The sequence below is a fragment of the Macrobrachium nipponense genome, chromosome 35, assembly GCF_015104395.2.
Source record: "Macrobrachium nipponense isolate FS-2020 chromosome 35, ASM1510439v2, whole genome shotgun sequence".
Classification (NCBI taxonomy): Eukaryota; Metazoa; Arthropoda; class Malacostraca; order Decapoda; family Palaemonidae; genus Macrobrachium; species Macrobrachium nipponense.
In genome coordinates, this window is record NC_061096.1 from 51,089,274 (window position 1) to 51,109,694 (window position 20,421).

The 20,421-nt window shown below is 49.6% G+C and overlaps 1 protein-coding gene across 8 annotated transcripts in view; it reads right to left on the reverse strand.

The window, feature by feature from the left end:
* The window catches only part of LOC135208755 (elongation factor 1-delta-like), an 80,365-nt gene extending 61,174 nt beyond the window's left edge, over window positions 1-19,191 (reverse strand). For 4 of the 8 annotated variants that reach the window (XM_064241260.1, XM_064241257.1, XM_064241256.1 and 1 more), the window contains exons 1-2: window positions 19,041-19,160; window positions 10,014-10,076 (exon numbers count right to left, since the gene is read on the reverse strand). In XM_064241260.1, the coding sequence (XP_064097330.1) occupies window positions 10,014-10,076; window positions 19,041-19,130 (153 nt within the window). In that variant the 5' untranslated portion in view covers window positions 19,131-19,160. Of the gene's footprint in view, window positions 1-10,013; window positions 10,077-19,040 lie in introns of all 8 variants that reach the window. The other 4 variants (XM_064241258.1, XM_064241255.1, XM_064241259.1 and 1 more) reach the window with 3 other exon arrangements.
* Window positions 19,192-20,421: the final 1,230 nt, after the last annotated feature.

Here is a 20,421-nt window from a genome sequence, read left to right on the forward strand (position 1 = left end):
GTAAGGATTAATTCCTGGGTAAGAGCGGAAATTGATCCAAAATTAAATTTGATGCAATTAATAAATGAAAATGAAAAGAAAACTGCATTGCGAATCCACTTTCATTGCATTCTATTCATACAAAATGACAATTTGTCAAAAATTGCATTTTTCCTAACTATACAAACCTGAGGTCCTTTAACAATAGGAAGACTCACTTCTTGGTGGGAGGAATCCGAGTCTTTTGATGAACAGACTGGTGTTCGTCCATCCCTGGAATGCCTCCCTGGTCGTAAGAGCGAGGGAGGGATCCAAGCTCTGTCCGATTGATCGGGGTGTGCACCGCAGGATCAATGGTCAGACCTCTGGGCCGAGTACTAAGAGAGAGGCAAGCGTATCTCTTTGTACCAGCATTGTAAGAACTTTTCCTTTACATGAGCAAAAATGTAAAGTAATGGGTTTGTCTCATGTAGCATCCACTTTCTCCCCCTTGTTGGAGAAAGTGGTGGATATTATACTCCTATCTCTAGTTAAAGAGGTAGGATGGAGCTCTGTTGAATAGCTTACCTGCATCTGACTCCCTTCCAGCAAGGTAACGACCGTATCCCTCTGCCCACAGGTAGAGGTAGAAAAAAGATGGTGAAGAGAAGCCAGTCACTCTCTTCATTCACGCATTCATTCTCCCAGTCATACCAGGAATCGATGCTGTTCTGCCTGCCCGGGTGCTGGGTAAGCTTACACAACGTGTTGAGCAGCCACCACAGGTCCCAAGGAAAAAGTATCCAATGGACTTGTGGGCAATATCCCGAAGGTAGAAGGACGTGAAGGTGGTCTGGTTGGCCCATACACCTGCCTTCAGACCTGCGCCACGGAGAAGTTCTTACGGAACGCTAAGGAGGGTCCGATACCTCTGACTTCGTGGGCTCTCGGTCGGAGCGTACGGATGTCGTCGCTACCATCAGCTTCGTACGCTCTCCTGATCACCTCACGCAGCCAGAAAGAAAGCGTGTTCTTGGAGACTTCTTTCTTGGTAACCCCAGTGCTAACGAAGAGGCGTCGACACTCAGGCCTGAGATGTCGAGTTCTCTTCAGATAGCGCCGTAGCGCCCCTCACAGGACAAAGCAGCATTCACATCCGCATCGTTATCGGTGAAGTCCAGGAGGGAGTGGGGATCGTGAAAGACTCGAACCTATCGTCAGGGATCGACGGATTCTGAGTCTTAGCTACGAAGTTCGGGACGAAATCGAGCGTCACAGATCCCAGCCTCTGGGTATTTTTAACATCATAAGAAAGGCCATGTAGTTCCCCTACTCTCTTCGCCGATGCCAGGGCCAGCAAGAAGAGGGTCTTGAGGGTCAGATCCCTGTCTGACGACTCTCGGAGCGGCTCGAATGGTCTTCGAGTCAAAAACTCCTAAGTACGAGAGTCACATCCCACGCAGGGGGCCTGAGTTCCCTGGGTGGGCAAGACCTTTCGAAGCTCCTCATTAGCAAGGATATCTCAAACGAATTCGAGAGTGTCCAGTCCCCTCAGCTTTAGGACGAGAGCCAGGGCGGCTCTATATCCTTTAACTGTGGGTACTGAGAGGAGCTTCTCTCGGCGAAGAAACACGAGGAAATCCTGCATACCTGCTGAAGAGTGGCTCTGAGAGGAGACAGACCCTGTCTACGACACCAACCACAGAAGACGGCCCACTTCCCCTGGTACACAGCTGCAGAGGACTGTCGGACGTGTCCAGCCATCTCTGTTGCTGCGCTACGAGAAAAGCTCTCGTTCGCAAGAGATGGTGGATAACAGCCAGCCGTGAAGTTGAAGGGACTGGACTGCTTTGGTGTACCGCTTCTACGTGTGGCTGGGCTAGAAGGTTGTGCCAAGTGGGTAGCTCTCTCGGTGCGTCAGCAAGAAGAGCCAGCAGGTCCGGATACCAAACGGCTTGTGGCCGTTTGGGAGCCACCAGGATCATTCTGAGATTGGGATGTGACCAGCGCTCGACGATCACTTTCCGAATCAGACAGAAGGGAGGAAAGGCGTACGCGAAGAGGTTGTCCCAGGGGTGTTGGAGAGCGTCCTCTGCAGCTGCCCATGGGGTCCGGCACAGCTGAAAAGAAAAACCTGAAGTTTTCTGTTGTGCCGGGTGGCGAACAGGTCTACACGACCGGTCACCCCACAGGTTTGAAAAGCCTTTCGCTACGTCTTGGTGTAGAGACCATTCGGTCCCTATAACCATGATTCCCTCCCGGCGGCTGAGCTTGTCTGCTACTACATTCCTCTTGCCTGGAATGAAGCGTGCTGACAGCTCTATCGAGTGAGCCGTGGCCCACTCGTGCACCTGCACCGTCAACTGATGGAGCGAAGAGACACCAGCCCCCCCCCCCTGCTTGTTGACATATGCCACTACTGTGGTGTTGTCGCACATCAACACCACTGAGTGTCCCACCAAGCGGGTCCCGAAACTCTTGGAGAGCGTTGAACGCCGCCTTGAGTTCCAGGACATTGATGTGAAGGTGCTTTTCGTGATGGTCCCACACACCTGCAGTCAGCAACTCCTCCAGGTGTGCGCCCCATCCCTCGGTCGATGCGTCTGAGAACAGAAGCATCTCCGGGGGGGGAGTGCGTATGGGCACTCCTCTTAAGAGGTTCTTGTCGTCGAGCCACCAGGCTAGGTCCTGCCTCACCTTGTCCGTGATAGCCACGGGAAAGTAAGGAGGATCCTTGGCCTGAGACCAACTCTCCTTAGTCTCCACTGGAGAGACCGCAGGTGAAGACGCCCCGTGAGGGACTAACTTCTCGAGTGACGACAGATGGCCGATCACGACTTGCCATTGCTGTGCTGCCTGTTCCTGCCGAGACAGGAACCGGCCGGCTCCCTCCCTGAATTTGCTGATACGCAAGTCTGCGGGAAAGACTTGCCCTGCTACCGTGTCTATCAGCATACCCAGGTACTCATCTTCTGCTTGGGTTCGAGATCGGACTTCTCGTAGTTTATCACGATCCCCAGATCGCGACAAAACTTGAGGAGTCGATCTCTGTCCTGTAGCAACCTGCGAGCGGGAGCTCGCCAGGACTAGCCAATCGTCGAGATACCTCAGAAGACGGTATCCCGTTCGAAGAATGGGCCCAATCCGACACCAGAGTGAACACTCGCGTGAACACCTGTGGGGCGGTTGAGAGACCGAAAACAAAGTGCCCTGAATTGGTACACCGTCCCGTCGAAGATGAAGCGGAGTACTTTTCTGGAGGACTGATGGATGGGTATTTGAAAAATACGCGTCCTTCAAGTCCACTGAAAGCATGAAATCGTTCCCCCTGATCGAGTCGAGCACTGAGCGTGCCGACTCCATCGTGAACCGCGTCGTGGCGAAACGAAGCGGTTCAGGGGAGAGAGGTCTATCACCGGACGCCAGCCCCCCGATGCCTTCTCCACTAGGAAGAGGCGGCTGTAAAAAGCAAACCCGGTGACTGGGTCCTCCACGATTTCTACAGCTCGTTTCGCCAGCATGGTCTTGATCTCCTGTCGAAGAGCGTTGTCCTTTGCTGATCCCCGGACATAGGTCTGTAGATGGACCGGTTTGGAGATGGAGGGGGGGAGGGGGGGCGAGACTCGAAGGGTAGCAGATATCCCTCCCGAAAGGACGTCTACTATCAAGTCTCGGCGCCGTAGCGCTGCCAAGTCGACCCAATGGCTCGCTAGGCACCCCCCCACTTCCGGCGGAGCAGGTGAGGGGGAACGCCGTCCCTAGCGTTTCCCTCCTCGTTTCGACTTCTTTCCAGCACCTCCTCGGGGAAAGGAGGGCTGGGAGGAGGGCTGGTTGCGGCCTCCTCTAGCAGAAGTTGAAACAACAGGAGTCTTCACACGGGGTTTGGACGGTGCAACCGTCTTCGCCGCCGTGGAAGCGCTAGCCAAGCTCTTTGGTTTGGCCGCAGTTACTCGAGATTGCCCAGAAACCTTCGAGACTGCCTGGTGGACTAAGCGGTCACTCTCGTCAGTGCGCCGCCGTTCCACCGCAGCGTCCACCATCTCTCCAGGAAAGAGAGCTGGGGAAACTCCTAAGAGGTCCATTTCGTAGCCCGAGTGCCGCCTCACGCCCGGCCCCCTTGGTCACTCGGGTAAGGACTGCGTCCCTACGTCGAAGAACCAAGTTGGCCCACAGGTTAGCAGTCTGATGGGCGAGGTAAGAGATTGCTCTTCCTCCAGACTGGCACAGTCTCCTGAAAGAAGCGTCGTCTTCGAGAGCAGAACTCCCAGAGCGGCCGCTACTTTGGATATTGTGAGGGACCACAAATCCAACCAGGAAACTGCCTGGAATGCTGCCATAGCGGTAGATTCAGGGCAAGTGGCCTCCTGCTGCGAGAACCATAGGTTCTCCGACAGGAGCTGCTGCAGGGACACACTGGAGTCAGCCTCGCTAACTCCGGGTTAACCTGTTTCGGCAGTATCGGGTCTTCCGAAGGCACGTTAAAATCGCCTCTGTCGCTGTAGAGGAGGAGGAAGCAGCTTAGAGGACCGTCCGGATTTTAGCGAGAGTCCTCCCGTCCGGAGACGAGATTCTCCACCTGATCCAGGACGAGTCCGCAAGCTCCGATCGTGGCAACCCCACCATCATTTTGGGCTCCCTCTTGGGACCCCAAAATGATTCGAGCCGGGACGTGGGCTCTGCCGGTGGTAGCGGCGATCCTTCCGCAAGGTCATTATGCAGACGCATCAGCTTAATGACCTCTGCGAAGTTCCTCGTATCTCAGGAGTTACAGCGTCTTGTGGAGTAGGACCGTCCAGTCCCTCCAGCAAGAGCATATCCCTCGATACCCCAAAACCTTCAGAAGGAGGAACAGCGACAGACCCCTGACGGTCGCCTCCAACTACTTATGCGTACGTTCTGGTCGGTCCTAAGACCGTGCCTGAGCCGTACGGCGTCATAGCTGGGTCACGAGCGGCGCACCTCTCGTGATCGCTCCTCGGTACCTCGCTCCTCCCGGTAGAGCCGAGGAGGTTGAAGGTACGGGAGAGGCAGACCTGACGCTCCCCCCTCGCTCGCTGGCCGGACCAGCGTGCGTGGAGGGCTGCTGCTGATCGTCAACCCGCGGTGACGGTCGGGCAGCAGGCCTAGCCTTGCCGCTCGCCTGGGGCGATTGGCGCGGCTGAGAACGTCGAGAACGATCTCTAGCGTCAGGCGAGCTGCCGCTGGTCACCGTCTCCGCCCGGTTCCCATCGGGAGCGGCGGACGGGTGTACCTGCTAGGCTCTCTGTCGCGTCGAGACCGGCCAGCGTCCTCGGCGCGCGCTCAAAACCGCTGGTACCAGCGTGGCTGGTACCGGGGCGGCCGTGGGGACTCCTTCCTCGCCTCAACCCGTGGCCGGTCAGCGACCGTCACGTCGCCCGAGCAGCCAGTTGATCGCTGCGAGAGCGTCCACTGGCCTGGCGAGAGTCGTGTGCACGACTCTCGCCAGTCTTCTGCTCCGCGCCGCGTCTTGACGGCGAGCGAGCTGCGGGCGTCAAAACTTTGGCTGGACGGTTCTCTTTGGAAGAGCGTCCACTCGGTGCTTCTCGCGACGAGAAGCGGCCGAGACGGAACCTGGTTTAGCGGCAGAACCGCTAGCACCAGGTGAGGACGCACCAGCCGAGGCTGGTGCACCTCTGGTCCCCGTCGACTTCTTCTTTGCAGAAGAAGCGACGGGCCCCGTTCCCGAAGGAACAGGAGGACCAGCAGAAGAGCTCCCCAGCTCGCCTGAGCGAGCCGGGCCCTTAGAAGATCCCGAAGGAGTCTTCTTAGGGGGGGAGGAGGCAAACCTTCTTCTTCTTCGGCTGTTTAGCCTTAGAAGTCGAAGGGGAAGGAGAGGCAGCAGACGACGAAGAAGACGACGAAGACGACGACGACACCTCCTCTTCCTCTTCTTCTTCGCCAGGCTCCGCAGAACAGACGTCAGGTCTTCCATCCAGGAGGGCAGCCGGGGCAGTTGCCGAAGCAACAGGGCCCGACTGCACCTGTCCGGAAAGACCTGAGACTGTGACAGCACCACCAACAGCAGGAACAACAGGAACAGGTCCGGGAACAGCAGGAACGGCAGGAACATCTGAAAGAGAATGTGCAGGCCCCTGATCTGAAAAGGAATGAGCGGCTGGGACAGCAACAGGTACGGCAGGCACGGCAGGTACCACAGGAGAGACCAGGCGTCCTGTCGGCAGTTACCGTCATCCTCGGCACTGGCGGCAGTCCAGGGGGGTACTTTTTGGGCAGCGGAAGTCCGGGGTCGGCAATACAAAGAATCCAGGTGGTGGTGGCACCGTCCTCCTTGGCACGGCAGTAATGGGTTTTTGTATAGCAGCGGTGGGTGTCACCGACATTATATGTGGCGTATACACCAGATGCGGTGGCATCTCATATGCTGGTGTCGTTACTGTGGATGTAGTAGTGGTCACCGCACCATGAGTGACCACTGCCGACCCCGCCAACCGCTGAATCAACCCTTGGATGCTGGGCACTCCCTGCAGTCCCAGCGACTCCCACACCTGTCCCAGGTCGTCCTTCGCTGATGGCAACACCTGCGGAAGCAAGAGTCGGGTTAGTTAGAGGGGTTTCCTCACGCCTGGGGGGAGAAGCACCCCCCCCAGAGCGGACGGAAGACCCCGAGTACAGCTGTACGTCCGGGTAGCGGGCGCCCTCATCCACACTCGACGGATCGAGAGAGGAGAAGGACTCCGCTACACACCCCCCCGCAGGGGAAGGCGCGAAACGTGGGGCTGGCCGGGGGCAGGAAAGAGGACGAAGTGTCCGTTACCAAAGGAGTCACTGGACTTTCCGATGACTTCTTGGGCGGCCTAAGTCTCTTCCTGCCCTCGTACAGCACCCACTGCGCCTCGGACCAATTCATACATATGACACAGGGCTCGTTGCGGGAGCACTCTCGCCCCCGACAACGAGTACAAACCTCGTGAGGGTCCACATCAACAAATGATCTAAAACCTCCACATCTACGCCCCTCCAGCCCGGGACACACTCTACGGGCGACTGGAGGGCGCGGTGATATCTCCATTTCTTTTTCCTCACTCATTGCAAGATCAATAAAGAAATGTACAAGTACTTACAGTCACTCTGATTTATACAGAAAGAGAGGGCAAATACTCAAACTCAAAGCAAACGACAAAGCGGGCAGAGCGATGACGAAACACGTCCTTCCCACACACGGCCGAAAGCAAAAGTGATTTGTTTACCTCCCAGTCGCGCGGCGCGCGACGATCGGACAAGCAGTTTAACTACCGTTCTCCCCTGTTCGAAGCTTACGACCGTTCCAGCTGCCGCTAGCTACTTCCTATTGTTAAAGGACCGAGGGTTTGTATTACGTATCGGAACAAATAAGAGGCTCTTGCCGAGCGCAATCAAGCTCTCGGCAACGAACGCACAGGGCAAAAATATAATGAAAAAGAGTACTTACATCTTTCAATTACACACTTTCGCCCAAAATACATGACTCGGCGCGAGTGCGCCCGCCCTCGGCACCGAGACATAATTCAAGGGTTCAATTCATGAAAAAGAGCGGAAATCGTCGTCTCTACGGCGAGAGCGCCATGTTGATTCATAATTAAGTAATGAAAATGAAACAGTGTACTTACAGTTTCATTTTCAAGTCAACCAAACCATTAGTAAAAAACACAATATAAACAAAGCATACGACGATGAAGCGGGCAGAGAGCGATGACGAACACGTCCTTCACACCCGCGGCCGAAAGCAAAAGTGATTCTTCACCTCTGGGCGCGCGCGCGCGCGCACGATCGGACAAGCAGTTAACTACGTTCTCCCTTGTTCGAAGCTTACGACAGTCCCAGCTGCCGCTAGTTACCTTCCTATTGTTAAAGGACCGAGGGTTTGTATTACGTATCGGAACAAAAAATCTTTCCTTCCCTCCGCACGCGGATTCTCCGCCACAAATCTCCGAAATGCGTACGTTCCATTCTCGGAATATTTGCTCCGTTTCACATTAGGCATTTCATAGAGTTTTATATATGAAAATGTGCGCAATTGCATGTAGAATAAAACAAAAAATATTTGAAGGTTGTAGCTTTTCTTATTTCCGAAATAATTGCATATAAAAAAATATATATATAAAAAATTCGACATTCGGTCAACTTTACCTAGTCAGATATGGTTGATAACTGTATTTGTAAGCTAATATTCTTACAGTATAGTAATATTCAATCATTTGTCTTCATTTTGAAAGAAATTGGAAGTCTCTAGGACAATATTTAGATTTATGGTGAATTTTTGACAAAAATATTTGTTTACGTCCGTGCGTTACGAATTCATGCATTATTTTGTGATAATATTTTCCGTGTTGCTTTTATCGTTTTACAATGTGTTATATACCAAAATGATTGCAATTTAGTGTACATTACAACGATAAAAGAAGTAACTCGTTACCTTTAACCGTTTCGCGCACAGCGCGATTTGAATACAATTATATATGAAATTTTGTTTTTGCGCTATCATATATCACATTATTTATATATGATATGATAATTTTTTTCATTTCTGATGGTTGCATACTAAACTTCAGCCAATGACAAAAAAAGGAGCCAAAAATGAACTCTTAATCTTAAAAACTAAGCGCGCTGTGATTTTTTGAAAAAAATATTTTTTCCGCTTCTGCGCCCACTCTGAAACACCTCCGGCACACGGAGACATTTTTTTTTTACCGCTTCGGCGTTTAAGGGTTAATACAGTATATATTCAAAAATGAAAAAAGTGCATTGAATGGTATGTTATTTAACACTGAACTTATATAATTGTAATTTATGTGTATTTTTGGGTAATGTGTTGTATAAAAAGGCGAGGTTAGGGTAATAACTGGTGGTCAAGAACGGATTAATCCATTTTCAGTTATTTCTTAAGGGAAAAATTCATTCAGATCTCGACAAAATCGCATCTCCTCGCTTCTTCTGGAATGAATTAACATCGAGGTCCAGGGCTCTTACTGTATATACGAAAAGTACGATATAACAACCGTGTTAAAGTAAACACAAGTAAAACGACTGAATTTGAATGACAAAAAGGGACCAAAGAGATCCATCACATAAAAGGAGATAACAACAGAGCAGTATTTTAAAATATGCCATACTATAACCATGGAATCTGTATCAACAATGCAACCAAAATAACTTGCATACAAAATACTGAATGAGAACAATTTCATGAACCTTTTGCTATTCAAAATTGTGATTACCATAATACATAAGGATGCAATCATATTAGGCTTTCTATTACCAATTTAAAAGGCACTGTTCTTTATGTTAATAAGCTGTTTATGCAAGTAAATAGAACACTCAATATTATACAATTATATGGACTCTTGGGCTTTTGGATGCGAGTCGCTATTCTTCTTCTCTTCTGGAGTTGGTGTTTAGTTGTAATTGTTTGCATAATTTCTCATCTCAACTGTTGCTGCACTTAAATTTATGATTATTATTTTTTTTTAATCTGGCCTTGAGTGATCACCAGTTTATACCATTTCTGTGCAAATTTTCCTTTCACAGGGTTAAATGTACAAGTTCTCTCTCCTCTGAGAACTCTTACCAATCTTTGTTATGTGAAAAATTGTCTTCATCCTTTACTGTAATGGTCAAACCAAGGTTTATCAGTGTGAATGGGCTAAACCATGACAAAATCAGATTCAGTATCATGTTGAGATAAGGGTCAGTATTATGCTAGGGGAAAAAAAAAAACAGGAAACTTATAAGAACTTACCAGTGTGATTTTTCTAAGCCAAAAGAGATTGTAATGTAGACAACATGTGCTAAATTATCTAGAAACCAAGTGGCCATTCCAAATTGTGGTCATAAGTTGCACAGCCTAAAATTAGGGTTATTCCTAACTACAATACAACTTATACACAGTTCACTTACAATACAAATTTTTATGCTTCACTTTCAAAGTTAACAATAAATATTGACTAGAAATTTAAATACAAGTCCATATGAAGTGCATATGCTGTTGATTTACCAAAATGGGATTGTGCATAAAGTTAACTAGCATAAAGGCTTACCTTACTAGCCACCCCTATAGGTCTACTTGCACATGATCTTGCATGGGGGTTTCCTACTGCTGGCTATATACGGAATGAAAAGGAGGGTCTAGTAATTTTATATTTCAAAGGCATTTGTTTTGTCAGTGACAAATCTAGCAAATACATGCATCCACTAATTCTACAAAGGTTGTACTTATACAGTAATTTATAAGAAATTCAAACCACGGTGAACAACAATGTCCTCCTTTGAAGTTAATGCATATAACATTATGGTTCAAAATAAATTTGCATGTACTGTACAGTAATTACCTGAATATGGCTACGGGCAAATTATTGCAAACACTGTATCCTGAAAAAATTACATGCTAAGTTATTAACCTACTTTTCTTTGTAAATGGTGTATGTAAATGATGGAAGTTCAGTCTCAACATTAAAAGACTAAATTCCAGAAATGACCAAAATAATATAATCATAATCATTCACCTTTACTTTAAGCTATGCTTATGGAAATGACCAGAACTCAAAATACTTAAATTTTAGCAGGTACATTTTGTAGGGAAGGGAAGAAATTAATTATTTTGCATTAACACTAAAAAAAATTTCATGGCATAATTTTAAGATCCATGCCTTATAATGCCCTCAATGAATTTCCATGAAAGAACCAGTGTTGTTGTCATGTCCATAATTACAAAACCTTATGACAGTCTGCTCTCATTACTGGTCATGAATAAAAAATGACAATTTGTCCAAAATTGCATTTTTCCTAACTATACAAACCTGAGGTCCTTTTACAATAGGAAGGTACTAGCGGCAGCTGGATAGGTCGTAAGCTTTCGAACAAGGGGTTTGGTAGTTAACTGCTTGTCCGACAGGCGCGGCGCGCGCGCGCACTGGGAGGTAAACAAATCACTTTTTGCTTTTGGCCAAGCAAAAACTGCAGAGTGAGGGGTGGCATGAGGTGGGACTATGTGTAAAGGACCTCAGGTTTGTATAGTTAGGAAAAATGCAATTTTGGACAAATTGTCATTTGTTCCGACACGGCATACAAACCTTCGGTCCTTTTACAATAGGAAGACTCACTTCTTGGTGGGAGGAATCTAAGTCTTTTGTGAACAGACTGGTGTTCGCCCAACCTTGGAATGCCTCACTGGTCGTAAGAGCGAGGGAGGGATCCAAGCCTCTGTCCGATTGATCGGGGTGTGCACCGCAGGATCAATGGTCAGACCTCTGGACCAAGTGTACTAAGAGAGGCAAGCGTATCTCTTCGTACCAGCAAACAAGAACAAGTTCCTATTTGCAAGAGGCAACATAAAGTTATGGTTTGTCTCTTGTTGGCATCCACTTCCCCCCCCTTGTAGGAGGAAGTGGTGGATATTCGCTCCCATCCCTAGTGAAAGGGATAGGATGGGGCTCTGTCGAGTAGCTCACCGGCATCTCGTCCTTATCCAGCAAGGTGATGACCGTATCCCTCTACCCACAGGTAGAGGGGGAGAAAAAAGATAGGAAGAGAAGCCAGTCACTTTCTCATTCACTTATCTATTCTTACAGTCACACCAGGACTCGATGCTGTTCAGCCTGCTAGGGTCTGGGTTAGCTACACAACGTGTTGAGCAGCCACCACGGGTCCCAAGGAAAACGATCCAAGGACCTGTGGGCAATATCCAAAAGGTAGAAGGAGGTGCCAGTGGTCTGGTTGTACCAGACCCCTGCCTTCAGTACCTGCGCCACGGAGAAGTTCTTGTGTAACTCGTTCTTCAGAAAGCGCGGTCGCGCTTTCACAGGACAAAGCAGCATCTCCTTCGCATCGAAGGCGGTGAAGTCCATTAGGGAGGGGATTGTGAAGGACTCTAACCGATCGTCAGGAACCGAAGGGTTCTGAGTCTTCGCTACGAAGTCGGTACGAAATCGAGCGTCACGAATCCCCATCCCCTGGATGCTTGACTTCGCAGGAAAAGTCATGCAATTACCTCAGAGGAAAAGAAGGGAATGGTCGTATGACCTATCCCTCTTCTCGACTTCGGTGATGTCCTGTACCCATACTGGTCTATTCGTCTGCAGCGAAGTGTCTCACATTCTCCTATCCCCATGCAGTGAAGTTCTTCTCGGTAGTGGATAGGACACCGACACTCAATGGTGGGTGTCGATGGTATGGGTACTGTGACAAGCCGTTAGGACGAAGAAAAGACTGTTATGGAACAACCGAACTAAGTCCACAGCGAAGTTCGTAACTGACTTGGGCGCTCTGACAGCTGCCGACTGACTGCGTTCGGTAGGAGGCAAGTTGTCCAAGCACCCGAGCAAGTCACGTGACCTTCGCCTTAAAAGGGTTATGCCAAGAGACTAAACAAATAATTTGTTCGTCACCGATGCCAGAAGGCGAGGTGATGATTCTCTTAAGGCATGTGCCCAACAGGCGAAAGTCAATTGCCTTCTAGAGACCGAGGTCCCTGATGGCAAGATATCTCATAGTATAGTTGATCCAGCTAAGGAGAAACAACACTATGTGTCGTTGAAGACGAAGGTGTACAGAAAAAGCAACCTACGTCTTCACAGCTGAACCGAGAGAAGGATTCTCAAGATTCTGAACCTGTGCTACAAAGACTGAGAACGCTAACCGCTATTCATTGCTGTCCGGTGAGGATCGTAGTTGCAATAAAAGCGGAGCGCTTTTCAGTAATGAAGACAGGAAATACTGCCTGAAGAACTGCTTCTCATGGGCTGAACATTTGGAAGTAGAGCTGTCAGGTCGGAGAGTAGGCGATGTCTTCTGACATATCTGTTTAATTCGGGCGGGGCGAGCAATGAATAATTGCACCCCCTACGAATACGAGATATTTTGAAGACAAACTCAGATGTCTGCAAAATCATTCGCATTATCGCGGTGCGATGCAGCGGGAGACTAGTACAGACTTCTGTTATGTGCGGTAAACAGAAAGATGAGAGAGTCGAAGAGATATCTCTGTGAAAAATTCTCGCAATGTTCGAAGGCGATGAAATCGAGCGTCACAGCAGTAGATGGTCCTTCATTATTGCGAGAATCCCCGTTAATCAGAGACCTAAGTCCATGATTGTTGGGCAGAGATACGGTTCAGTAGTCAATCAAACCAGGGGAGAGAGAGACGTAACCGACCGTGCATCTCCGAGACCTAGTGATACTGAGCTGCTATCAGGCAGCTCATACGCAGTAGCTCTCGGTGACTCGTCATCCTGAGTTGCCAGGTAATCCATTATTCCACGAAGGAATGCGTTCGGCTAGAACCATCGAGCATAAAGAATACGCTCGAGCAATTATATTTAAACGAAACGGATTTCGGTAAATACAAAAGCTGATTTGGTGTTTTCATGACAATACCAAGTATCTAAAATCGAAACTGATAACTGCTGGGAGGTTGCAGGCAACCTCGAGTTGCAGTCAATTAAGATACAATTCGTCTCGGTCACAAACCGTAGAGTTAACTACGGTATGCGCCTACCCCCCGGACAATTCAACTGTTAAAAGAATCATGTCGCGAGGGTAATATACGTAGTATATTTTGTAGGTTCTGTACCATGACCTCCATCCTAAATTCTTTTCCTCTCGAGGAATGAGAATAAGGATTGGAGATCGACCACCTTCGTTCTCTAGTCCAGAGAGTAAAGGAGAAGACTTTCCCAAAGGAAAGCTTCAATAGTGAACAGAATACCGAAGACGATAGTTCAAGCCAAACTGGAAGTTCCCGTCCGTTCTTCTCTATTCCAGGTTAATCGCCTACTGTGAGATACTCTTCTTTCAGCAGCAGTCTTCTTCCAAATGCTAGAATTACAGGAATTCGAGCATAAGCGAGGTTCCCGCTTATCGTGTAACAATTATCGGGGATTCTCGCTCACTTTGGACCGTGGTCTCGCCTAAGTGTTTGGAGATCGTAAAAACTCGAACACTCTGAGTGCGCTAGAAATTCCGTAGAATTCTAAGCACTCTGCGAAACCCCCCACCGAATTCGTCAAACGATATCGGCTGGTGGTCCTCTCGATTCCCGTAGAAATCGAGAAAGGGGCAGGATCCCTCCTCAACGACCGGGGCTTACGTCAGGTAGGACCCGAAGGTCCCCCCCGGTAGCGCAGCCTCTAACGTGGGATCTTACAGAGAAATCTCTGTAGGATCCTCCCCTTTACCCTCGTAGCCGTAAGGAGGAGAGGGAATGGGGGAGGAATTGGATACTGGCTCGCCTTCCCAGCGGAACTAGCAGTTGGAGAAGAAAAGGAGCAGCCATCGCCTTGCGGCAATGGCCTCTCAGAGCCTGGGAAAACGTATCGTCAGGAGAGAAAACGTTTTCCCGAGGAGGGTTACGAACTCATACTGTAGGTAAGGGTCTGCCGCCACTGTGAACGTCGTCTGGGTGGGGCTGATCGACACCTGACAGGAGAGAGCCGATACCGTCCTCCGACTCATTCCAGTCCTCGTCGAGGTCGAAACCTCTCAGGATGACAGAAGGGTATTCAAATACGGTGTCCGAAGACACGTAGAAACGCCTCTGTCGCAGTAGAGGAGGTGAAGTAGCTTGTTCGACCTGGCCAGAACTGAGAGAGCCTTCTTGTCCGGAGACGAGAGACTACCTGGTTCAACACAGTCGGCAAGCTCCGATCGCGGCAGACCCACCGTCGATTTGGGTTCCCTCTCGGGCCCCAAAACGACTCTAGCCGAGACGTGGCTCTGCTGGTGGGAGCGGCGATCCTTCCCCGAGGTCGTTGTGCTGACGAATCAATGCCATAACCTCGGCAAAGTTCCTCTGGATCTCGGAAGTCACAGCATCTTGCAGAGTAGGACCGTTAAGCCCTTCGAACAAGAGCATATTCCGAGAACCTTCCTCCTAAGAAGGGGGAACAGCGACAGCCCTCTCGGTCTTCTCCATCCACTTGCGCATACGTCCTGGCCGGTCCAAGAACCGTGCCTGGCACGTAGGGCGTCGTGGTGGGATCATGCGGGGCGCACCCCTCACGATCACTCCTCAATACCTCGCTCCTCCCGGTGTAACCCGAGGTGGTTGAAGGTACGGGAGAGGCAGACCTGACGCTCCCTCCTCGCTCGCTGGCAGAACCAGCAGGCTTGGAGGGCTGCAGGCGATCGTCAACCCCCCGCGGTGGCGATCGAGCTGCAGGCCTGGTCGAACCGTCTCGCTGTGGAGAACGGCTGGACTGAGCAGCGGCCCCGATCTCGGGTGTCAGAAGAGCTGGTGCTGGTTGCCATACCCGATCGCTCTCTGTGAGAGCGACGGTCAGGCAACCTGCAGGCTCCCACTGTCACAGTGAGACCGGTGCTTGTCCTCACGGCACGTCACTCGCTGGTTCCAGCCGTGGCTGGCACCGGCGAACGGGGGAAGGGGGGACCTCTTCCCAGCCTCAGCTCGTGGCCGGTCGTGGACCGTCACGTCCCGGGTAGCCAGCTGGTCGCCGCGAGAGCGAGAGCTGGTCTAGTGAGAGTCGCGTGAGCGGCTGTCACCAGTCTTCCGCCCCCGTGCCGTGAACTGACGCTGAGCGGGCTCAGAGGTCTGGTTTCCTGGCTGCACGGTCGCTGGTAGGCGACCGTACACTCGGTACCTCCCGCGAACGAGAGGCCGAGACGGACCCTGATGCAGTGGCAGAACCACTGACACAGGCGAGGAAGTACCGGTGTTAGCCGGCCACCCCTCTGGTCCCCGTAGTCTTCTTCCTTGCGGAAGAAGAGACGGGCCCCGCTCCCGAAGGAGCAGGAGGACCAGCGGAAGGAACCCTCCCGTCCCACCGAGGTGAGACGTCCCGAGAAGTCCCCGCGAGGGAGAATTCTTAGGAGGGAGGAGGCAACCTTCTTCTTCCTCGGCTGTGAAGCCTTAGAAGTCGAAGGGGAAGAGGCGGCAGCCGACGACGATGAAGAAGATGAAGACGACGAAGACGACACCTTCCTCCTCTTCTTCGTCAGCTTCCTCCAGGACAGACGTAAGATCTGCTATCCAGGGCGGAGCCGGGGCTGCTGTAGCCGAAGCCACAGGGCCCCGGACGCACCTGTACAGACAGACCAAAGTCTGGGGTAGTACCACCACGAACAGGGACGACGTCAGCAGGTATGGGCATCTCAGGAACAGCAGGCACAGCCCAGCACAGCATCGGTAGGGACAGCCAGCGCAGCAACGGTAGGGACAGCCAGCGCAGCAACGGCAGGGACAGCCAGCGCAGCAACTGCATGGACAGTCAGCCAGAATCGGCAGGTACGGCAGGCAGCACCGGAAAAACACAGGAAGTGGAGCAGCAGCCAGCAACATCCTGGTACCGGCGGCAGGTCCAGGGGCGAGCTCTAGGGCAGCGGAAGTGTGGTCACGGCAGCGCGGCAACCACGAGCGGGCGGCGGCACGCCCCCCTCTCGGTACGGCGAACGGCACTTCACAGTGGCTGTAGCAAGACTGTACCACGTGAGGCGAGTACACCAGGTGAGGAGGGACGTCGTCACCTGGAGCGTGGTCACCACTCCATGGGTAACCGCAGTAGGCCCAGACATAGAACCGCAGCCCTGGACACTACACGCCCTGCAAATGGAAGGACGCCCATACCTCACCAAGTCCACCACCCCGTGGCAGTAGTACCTGCGGAAATAACAGTAGTAGTGATTAGTGGGGAGGAAGTCCCTCGCAGCGCGTGTGGGGGGGGGGGGGGGGGGGGGGGCAGCCCCACACCGAACGAGTGGAAGACCCCGAATACAATTGTACATCGGGCACCGAGCGCCCTCCCCCGCGCTCGACGGATCGGGCGAGGAGAAGAACTCAGATAACCTCCCCCCCCCCCCCCCCCCCCCCACCCCCCCCCCCCCCCCCCCCCCAAGGGGAAGGGCCATCTGTGGGAGCTGAGCGGGGGGGGGGGGGGGGGGGGGGGTTTCTCGTTCCCACCCCCACACAGTACCCAAGTACCCAACAATAATAATAAGAGCCCGAGAGCAATCGTGCCCTCGGCCGAATGCAAGGGCATAAGGATCAATTCCCTGACTGAGCGGAACTTGAACCAAATAAATATTGATGCAATCAAATAATAAAAGGAATAAATGAAAAAGAATCTGCATTACGATTCACTTCACAATGAATAAGGGCTCGGATCGAGCGCATTTGCGCCCTCGGTACCGAGCGCAAGGGTCAAAGGATCCATTCCCGATTATGAACGGAAACCTTGATCCATAATGAATTGATGCAATCAAAATATATATGAAAATGAAAAAGAATACTGCGCTTGCGATTTCACTTCATACAAAATAAAAAGGGGACGGATCAATTCCCGGGAAATAGCGGAAACATTGATCCAAGTAAATAATGCAATCTCAATAAAATATGAAAATGAAAAAGAACTGCACTTGCGATTTCACCTTCATTCAAATAAAAAGGGGAAAGGATCAATTTCCGGGTAGAGCGGAAACTGATCCAAAATGAGTATTGCTACAATCAAATACTATATGAAAATGAAAAAGAATACTGTACTTGCGATTCCACTTCCATACAGAATAAGTTTTCGTGCCGAGCGCATTCGCTCGGCAACGAGCATACAGGTAAAAAAAAAATAAAAAAAAAAATATATAAATGAAAAGGGCACTTACTTACGATTTTCATCTACACATTTCCAACCAAAATATAAGCTCGGAGCGAGCGCTCTCCCGCCCTCGGCACCGAGCATACTCAATACGAGGATCATTTCTGGGGAAAATGAATTTCCCGCACTTACGCCCCTTCAGACCCGGCACTCGGGTAATCAGAGGGCGTGGAGAAACCAAGATCCTTTAATTCACAATCGAATTCAATGGAAATAAATATGAAATGATTGTACTTACAATTCAGTTTCACTAGATAATAGAAAAAGAAAAACACAACCATGCGAAAGCAACGACGATGAAGCGGGCAGAGAGCGATGATACACGTCTACACGCCAGCAGGCCGAAAGCAAAAGTGATTTGTTTACCTCCCAGTCGCGCGCGCGCGCCTGTCGGACAAGCAGTTAACTACCAAACCCCTTGTTCGAAAGCTTACGACCTATCCAGCTGCCGCTAGTACCTTCCTATTGTAAAAGGACCGAAGGTTTGTATGCCGTGTCGGAACAAATAAGCTTATTAAGCAGTGCTGTCTAACGATAATTTTGCTACACTTTAATTAATACAGCAAGAGATAAATAGCCTATTTTTTTTCCAATCTCTTAATAATGTATATAAAACTAGACCAAACTCAGTGACACAGAATGATTTTTCAGTTTACTTTATAAATATAATTTCTGACTGCAGAAAAATGGTCAAACTAGACTAATTCAACTTAAGCTTTTTGTCCACTCACTGTAACTATGTAAATCTTTTTATGAAAAACAGTAGTGCAAACTGCATGAAACACAGCCAAATTCTGTATGAAAACCAGTCCTTGCACCTTACTAATCTTAATTTTATGCAAAAGCCCATGTTTTAGTAGGTAAAAATCATTTCCACATTTGTAGAAACTAGTTTTATATGCAATAACAATCTTAACATTTGGCTTATTGATATTCACATTTAACTATTGATATAGATCATCATCATCCTGTGATATTTCATTCTGCAACAATAATTGACAATTGTTATGGACATGGACTATGGAGAAGACAGCAATCTGAAAAGTTCATGGGAGGGCATTTCTTTCACCTTTTCTTGTCAGGAAAAATGCATCCCTTATGCTACAATAGTATGACAATTAGGATATACAACATTTTATACTAATAACCATCACTCAATAACCTAATTAAATAAGACACTATGGATTAGATAACTAGTGTATGTACACATACTCCAATATGCAATATAAGTGTAGGCTAGGATAAAATGGTTTTTGCCTTAATGAATACCTGGTCTACAGTGCTCTCTTAATTCTACACTAACAAACTTAATGATGGTACAAAGCTAAAGGTCCCTCTTAATAAGGTAATCATTTTAAAAGACGTGGTAAATTGAAACAATAGACAGTATATAGTGTTTTAGGTTCCAATTCATCTCAATACTACTACAAAACAAGAGAACAATTTCTACCATGACGTAGGACTCACCAAGTACTTTCTTTCATAAAACTCGCGTTCAGCATCATCTACACGCCACTTATCAAACCAGATGTTCTCATGAGAGTATTCAATGGCCATCTTGTCAAATCTGAAATGAAAACCATATAATAATAAACATAAGGACCACAAATGGCTATAAACTACTCAAAAAAGTTCTTACATATAGTATTCCACTTAAATAGCAATGCTGGATTCCTTAAATTTGTATCAAAATATGACAATTTGTCCAAAATTGCATTTTCCTAACTAATACAAACCTGAGGTCCTTTTACAATAGGAAGGTACTAGCGGCAGCTGGATAGGTCGTAAGCTTTCGAACAAGGGGTTCGGTAGTTAACTGCTTGTCCGACAGCGCGCTGCAGCGCGACTGGGAGGTAAACAAATCACTTTTGCTTTGGCCCAAGCAAAAACTGCAGAGTGAGGGGTGGCATGAGGTGGGGCTATGTGTAAAAGGACCTCAGGTTTGTATAGTTAGGAAAATGCAATTTTGGACAAATTGTCATTTGTTCCGACACGGCATACAAACCTTCGGTCTTTTACAATAGGAAGACTCACTTCTTGGTGGGAGGAATCTGAGTCTTTTGTGAACAGACTGGTGTTCGCCCAACCTTGGAAGCCTCCCTGGGTCGTAAGAAGCGAGGGAGGGATCCAGCCTCTGTCCGATTGATCGGGGTGTGCACCGCAGGATCAATGGTCAGACCTCTGGACCGAGTACTAAGAGAGAGGCATGCGTATCTCTTCGTACCAGCAATGCAAGAACTTGTTCCTGTACAGGAGCAAATATAAAGTCATGGGTTTGACTCTTGTAGGCATCCACTTCCCCCCCTTGTAGAAGGAAGTGGTGGATATTCTGCTCCTATCCCTAGTGAAAGGGATAGGATGGGGCTCTGTCATATAGCTCACCTGCATCTCGTCCTCATCCAGCGTAGTGACGACCATGGCCCTCTGCCCACCGGTAGAGGGGAAGGAAAAGACGGGAAGAGGAGAGCCAGTCACTCACTCACTCACACATCCATCCACACAGTCACACCAGGACTCGATGCTGTTCAGCCTGCGAGGGTCTGGGTTAGCTACACAACTTGTTGAGCAGCCACCACGGGTCCCAAGGAAAAGGTATCCAAGGACCTGTGGGCAATATCCCAAGAAGGTAGAAGGACGTAAAGGTAGTCTGGTTAGACCAGACCCCTGGCCTTCAGGACCTGCGCCACGGAGAAGTTCTTGCGAAACGCCAACGAGGGGCCCAATACTTCTGACTTCGTGAGCTCTCGGACGGGACGTACGGATGTCGTCACTACCATCAGCCTCATACGCCCTCCTGATGACCTCACGCAGCCAGAATGAAAGAGTGTTCTTGGATATTCTTTCTTGG